Source organism: Photinus pyralis, unplaced genomic scaffold (assembly GCF_008802855.1).
Source record: "Photinus pyralis isolate 1611_PpyrPB1 unplaced genomic scaffold, Ppyr1.3 Ppyr1.4_LG7, whole genome shotgun sequence".
Lineage (NCBI taxonomy): Eukaryota > Metazoa > Arthropoda > Insecta > Coleoptera > Lampyridae > Photinus > Photinus pyralis.
This window is the reverse complement of record NW_022170738.1, coordinates 1,576,254-1,583,492: the sequence shown is the minus strand read 5'-3', so window position 1 is coordinate 1,583,492 and position 7,239 is coordinate 1,576,254. Positions and strand designations below refer to the sequence as shown.

Genomic DNA, 7,239 nt, shown 5'->3' with positions numbered 1-7,239 from the left:
ATTTTAAATGGAAATGTTCATGCGTTTCCCCTACAGGAAGTGCGGTACTGCACTTTTATCACATTTAACTACACGTTTAAGTTGATAAACAAACTCGGTGAGCCGGTAAGTTTATTACTCCCTAATAACTGCCGAGAATTTTGGAATACAGGAGTCGCACCTGCTAATTATCATTTTCTAATATACCATTTCCTTTTCTATCAGTTCATTGAGGTGACTGATCACTTAATTACGACTGTGAGAATTTCACATTGTCACCATGACAGTCGAAATTCTGTTTGCAATCACCCACAAAGCATGTTTTAGGGGAACTTTCTGTTGAAGAAAGAAATTGAATTTTTTTTCTTAATTAGGTCAAGTTTGTCGGATACTTAGATACTTCACTTCATGATTATTATGGTTCTTTTGGTAATAAAATTATTAGGTACATTACGTTATGGCTCTTTTTAATTTAGCGCAAATAGAGAGATTAAAAGGGTGCGAGAACTGAGTTACCTGAAAGTTTGCTGTGCAGGAATACTACCAGATGGAGGAAATATAATCAAAATGTGTTGTCCCTTACTACTAAAAAAAAGCTCTATATGGTTAAAAAGAAAACTTTGGATTAACTAAATCAATGGTGTTCTTAACACTCGTAATCTAAGAAACCCACCAAGTATAACGTAAGAACAAGGGTCCCATAAAGGCCAACCCTATTTTTGTTAGTTTGTGGGGTAGTACAAATGACATTTATAACCTTTTTCGTAGGTTTGAAATTGCTGTAGCGTTCCCCAGAAACGAGAAAAGTTTGTTCAACTGAGATAGGTATTGAAAATGTCCTTAATTAAATCTTTTTTTTCCGTAAGGAAATTGTCATTTCCTCTAATTATAAATATAATGACGCTTTATAAGCCACATGCTAATTGTCTACAATAACGTACCGCAAAACCTTCATTATTAATACATTTTTTAAAACGTTTATTGTTTGCATTTTGACTGCGTATTTGAACTATATTTTTGGAGGAACAAAATTTTTCCACGAGCGCCTCACAATTTTCTCTAGGATATTTTTATAGAAGTAAAAACACAACAATAATAACAATTACGACATGTGTTGGATTATAGAAGCAATTAGTGATTCTAATTAACACCTCTGTATATGAAAACCTTAATTGGGTAATTTAGAAAATTGTCGAAAGAATTTTTCAATTGCCGAGTTTTACGAGTTTTTCGAAAGACATTTTTCATTTCGTGTAGTAAATGTTGTAATAGGACAATGAAAGGAGTGTAATTTTAGCCACTTTTATATTTAGAAAAGTTTGCCAACGCTCGTTTGTTGATTCCTGTATTTCGCAATTAGTGTTTACGGCGATGAAAAACTAACAAAAATCAGTCTGGGATTGAGATTGGGATCATTACTAAGCTACCCACCCACAATAAAAATACTTAAACTGATGGGTGTTCCTCTTCTGTACGTAGGAGGAATTGTAACATGCCGTTATAAGTCTTCGGTTGTTGATTATAAATAGTAGCACATCTTGATAATGATGTTGCAGGTGTGTCTATCGTAAAGTGAACTAGACGATTTTTTTATAGCGGGCCATTTTCGATGACACGAATTGGTACCTGGTGCAGTACGCTGATGAAATTGTTTTAATTAGTTTAAATTAGAAATTTTATTTGTTTTGAAAATATTGATATAAAGCCAAGAGCATCTTGACCTCATCGTAGGCACAAATTGTTGTTAGAAAGTACTCATTTTCAATATTGGTGCTTCAATCCTGTGCTGCTTGAGAGTCGTTTTCTTGTTTTATTTCGGCACAATTGGTAGTGATCTAAAGATATTACAGTAAGCGTTTGAATCCGATGACCTAATTGATGATTATTTAAACCGCGTCTTTTGCAACTTTCCTACCAATTTTTAATGGTGTGTTTAATTTCTTTAAAAAATAATAGGTACTGAATTCAGCTTTATTTAAATTTTATGCGCATTTTTTTGCTAAGCTTACACCCCTTCATGCTGAAAGGGACGGATTGATCTACAATTCCTCGGAAACGTCGATTAGTATTTTTAATTGCGCGTTTTTACATTAAAAATTTTGTATAGATACTTGTAAGATCCTGTACATGCAATCATGAAGGTCCTGTATAGTCTAGTCACGTTAATAAAAAAACTGGAATTAATTAGCAAGCAATTTTTTTTCTTTTATCATACAGAAAGAACATACAATTACATATGCTAAGAACGCTTTCCAAAAACTGTGCATTTTCTGCTTTTTTGGTAATATGGAATTTTATATGGAACGCTTAAAGATTTTTAAGTTCTGCGATCAGGAGTGGGTATTTTTTAAATATTTTTAAAAGGAATTTAATTTTTTTTCAAAATATTTAAATACCTATGTACAGGGTGTTCCCTCATGATCAAAACTTAAAAAATTTTTCTCAAACAATTTTCATATTCTTTTTTATTTGTATTTCATTTTTTGGAAGAAATGAGAGAGAAAAACCAACTCTTGTTTCCGTTTCTTAGAATCTAAGGAAACTTTATAACTGGCATTAGTAATGCAGAAACGCAACCTTTGTTACGAATTATTAAATCTTTAGGTGGATAGTTTCCAGTGTTTTCGGAAATCGGTTGTTGCACCTGAATTTAATTTGAATGCAAACTGGGAATAATTAAATAAGAATAATATAGTTAGCGTTCGGTAATATAACATTGCTAAAACTTTTGCCCTCGTACGGGTTACGTAGTAATAAACATTCGTATCTGTAATAAATTCAAGGATGTTAACTGTTTTCCTTACTGAGTAATATGAGAACGTGAACAACAAAAAGAAATCCTGGGAAGCTAATTAACCTTACCTACCCTTTGGCCTCAACTTCGCAGTATATTTTACAAACACTTATCAACAATAGTGGGTACGGGTACTTGACCTGGCATATAAAAAGGTAGTTTTCACGTTATCTCCATGGCCCTAAATCGCTAGAAAATTCGTTCATGAATCTTGTATGCAAATTGGGAAAAAGTGAGTGAGCGTCCTCTATAAAATATGTTAGCAATAGAAATTATGTACCTCGTTGATCGTGTTGAAGGACAGCTATACTATAACATTTCTCGTGTAATAAGCCTCAGTGACGCAACCGTAATATTTAATAAGTTATCCAATAAAATATGAAACAGCATTTAACACTTTTCTTTTCTTTTCAGCGTTCGATCCAGACGCGAATTCCGATCTTTGGTTCCAGAATACCGCTCCCAGGACAATTCGCCGAAGATACCGTGTCAATTTCTCCAAGTGAGCCGACGCCGATTTGCGAATTATCCCGTAAAGATCTTGGTAAACAGGTTCGTGTCGCTGACAAGGAGGGCATCTTGCGTTTTATTGGAACCGTGCACTTTTCCCCAGGCGTTTGGTGCGGCGTGGAATTGGTTAAGGCAAACGGAAAGAACGATGGATGCGTGCGCGGTGTACGTTACTTCGCTTGTCCAGATTCCCGTGGTTTGATGGCTCCATTATGCAAGGTTTCTCTAGTTGAAGTCAATGAATTTGATGACGGCGAAAGCATTCACTCCGGTCCTCATAGTATGCTTTTTGGAATTAAGGATGGACTTGTGGGGAAGGATCTAGAAAGGATAGACGTAAATGAAACATTCGTGAGTTCGGGTAACACTTGTGAAGGGGAACCAAGTAATTTACCAAAGAGTTTAATTAGGTCAGATACTTACGAAAGTATACAAATTCCCGAAAAAAATCCAGTCAACAGGACTCTTATAAAATCCGATACTTACGACAAATCGGAAGAAGACTGCGGACGTTATAACAACACATATGACGTTTGTGATACTAACGAATGTGAAATATCTGGCAACGCTGACGAAACATTGTCGTACTTGAATGAAAATAATTTCCCTGACATTGTGAATTCAACAAGAATTTCGGCAAAATCTGAAGACCGTATCAACGAGACAATAACGCATCCCGCACCTCTAGTCACTAAAGATAAAAGGAGAGTACCAAAGTCGCTTACGTGTGTACCTTGTACCAGCTCAAGCCTTAATAGTACCTTAGTTTACTCTGAGAGCAAAGTTAAAAAAACCACCTACACGTCTTCACCTGCACAAAGAACAAAGACGACACAAATTAGTGACTCCGGCAAAAACTTAAATGACACATTTGTAGGGGAACCGAAACTGAAATGTCTGAAATTGCACGGCATTGAATCCCAAAATCTTGCACCACTAACTCATCCCACACAACTGTACTCAGAGGCCGATATTGAAAATTCCTTACGAAGGAGAAGAGTAAAAGGCACTCCCACCTATAGTCCGGCGACTGACGATGACAACACCAAACGAAACTCTCTCGAATTTGAAGAATCCCTAGGCATACTAACACCGGAACAAATGACGGACTTCTCCGCGTTTCCAGAGTGCAGGAGCCTCTCCTCGGAAAACATCAGCGCCCTCCCCACTGATTTCCAAAACTTCCAGCCCAAATACCAATCCGAAACCAAACCGCCAGAGATGTCGAGCCCAAATCTACCCGACGTAAGCATCAAGGACTTGAGTTTAGGAATCATTGACGAAAACATGCTGCTGAGCTTTGCGATTAAATCGGATGCCACAAACTTGGAATTGCCCCTAGATTCTTTGTCCAAATCAAAATCGTACGCCATGGCCCGGTTAGAACAAACGCCATCGCCTGAAGACTTGCCACTAGATCCTACACCGGTTATCGAGTGCGACTCAAAATCGGAACAGACAAAGTCAAAAACTACCAGCAACAGTTTTATTACTAGCATAACTAGCATTACTAGTCTAGATACTGGGTATCAGGGCGATGGAGAAATGTCGCGCCCAGCTAGTAGAGGTGCGGATCACTCGCCACTTACCAGAAGACCGATGCCTCGCCCCCAACCTCGTCGCCCCGATCCGCTAACGGACTCTGATTTTTACACCGAGAGCGATGCCGATAATCACGAGGAGCCGCCATTGAGAGGTGATCGACTGGCAAGGATCATTGACGGTACACTGTATGGGGTTGATCCACAAGCTGCAGCTGATATTTACGTTAACAACCGCGAAAATATGGATTCGAGTGGGATATTTACGGACATCGAAGGTAATACGAGAACCGATGAGCTATCAAGTGCAGAAAATGAAAACGTAGACGTGTCACCTTCTCCATCGGACACGTCTAGCAAAACAATCTCGAACGATAGTCAAAATAACGCGCCCGCTCTTTTGAATAAAACCATAACCAAAACGGGATCGGCGACAAAACCGGGTTCCGCCGAAAAAAAGGAGAAGAGTACCGAAATGCAGTTGAAAGGCAAATCCCCTACGCCTTCAACCGCCGCGTCTAGTCCGGCAAGCGTACGTTCACCAAGACATACGCCCCGAGAAGATAGCGCCTCAAAAAAATACAAAATGCCAAAGAGGAACGTCGCTTCAAAGGTGAAAGCGGTGCTCCAATCCAGCACCCCGCCGCGCAAGGAAAACGCAACGAATGCCGCCCCAAAAAAAACCGTTGGCCGTTGGGACGCGGTCATGAACAAAATTACCAAAAATCCCAGTAGCTTTAAGGAAATCAAATCCAAAGTGTTCACTAATAATAGCCCGACGCCGCCGCGGCCAAATGTCACACCAAATAATAAACTGTAAGCGCTCTGATTATTCCGAATTTTGCATTAAATGGTCTGTTCGCAGGAGAAGAACACGGGCACGCTCAGATACGACAATAACGAAAATAAATAACGCTGGAAGTTTGCACAGTTCCGCTAGCGATCTGAGCGGGGCTTCGCCTCCCAAAAGAATTGGTAAGTTTTTACAGTTTACATATGTCCGTCTGTCTGTGCGTAATAATTGACTCCTAATGTACCAACTACGGTTTTCGTTTTATGAATATATCTACTGTAGTTTTAATTTTGGGCTGTGTAGGTCATAAAGATCGCGGTTGACTTTTCGAAACCTTTGTGTTTGAAGGCTTTGATTAATTTGATATACAGAGTTGTAGAGTGGGTTGCCTATATTACAGCATCTGTGTGCAATGTTTTCATGGAACAAATTTTATAACTTTCGTACCATCTCGGCTGCGTAGAATGAGTTGCCTATAAAAGTACTTATATATGTACTTGCGACGAATCTTTCATAACAATTGGACTATTTAGAAAGCATTAAAACTTTTAATTTATCGTTTGCCTAGCACTCCGGTGTCCTTAGAGACACAACCTTATTGATTTTGAGGTGGACTAATCATACTTTGGGAGGACTGGGGCATTTTCCCCTATTCCCTTTTTGGCATAGAAAAAATTCACTATTTATTCCAAGCTTTTAGGCAGATTTGTCAAAGGCCTAGCGGTCAGAGGACCAGGAGTAAACATTTAGAATCCAACTAAAAACAATAGGTAATTGGATAAACCCCCAGGAGACAGGGGTTCTTGGGTGAAATGTGCTAACGCACTTTAGAGTTATTTTTAGTGGTGGATTCGTCATACTAATATCAGACTAATGTTGTCACTACAGTTAGGACATCACCAGAACCGCATTTTAATTTTGGAGGCTTTGAGATTTCGCTATTGTAGGCTAACTAATTGACATTAGCATAGAGTAAATATTAGGTATGTCTAAACACTGGATTTTATAATATAAAGGGTGAGCTTTGGAAACGAGAAGAGCAACGATTAGATGGTGAATTTTGTAACGGGAATTACAATTACTTTTTCTACACCAACCTACCTCTGGTTAATGTTCACACCTGTTAACTAAATTGGTGGTGGATCATGTAATGTAATTATATATATAAAGTGCTCCGCCTAGCCGCCAGTGAGTAATCCTGACATCTTAAGGTTAAGGATAAACGTATTCAACTCGCTCTCTATACTGTTATTTTAATTACAATGATCCGCTTCATTTACCCCATCCCGAATATACACACGTACCGCAATAATTAATTTACTATATTTACTTCTTGCTTTCTAATCGCGCTTGATATATTTCTAATTCCCTAATTCAACATTATACAAGCTTTCACAGCGCTGTACAGATGAGGTCGATAAAAATGGTATGCTACCTTTTAACAGACACGCTCATTATTGATGGTTGTACGGTGACATCTTGTATTCTAATTCTAATTTCGACGGCTAATGCGCCGCACATAATAAGTGGGGCAGGCGAAATAGTTATATACAGGACGAGCTAGGATAACTTTTTTGAAGCGACTTTCAAAGGAATAACTATAGGAACGAATTCTAGTTTAG

At 38.3% G+C, this 7,239-nt stretch overlaps 1 protein-coding gene across 1 annotated transcript; it reads left to right on the top strand.

The window, feature by feature from the left end:
• LOC116176310 (microtubule-associated protein futsch-like) lies at positions 1-5,864 on the top strand (the record flags this gene model as incomplete). Its single annotated transcript, XM_031494805.1, has 3 exons — positions 1-105; positions 3,188-5,640; positions 5,690-5,864. Coding segments are annotated over 3 exons (2,718 nt in total), but the record flags the coding sequence as incomplete, so codon positions are not given.
• Between the last annotated feature and the right edge of the window lie 1,375 nt (positions 5,865-7,239).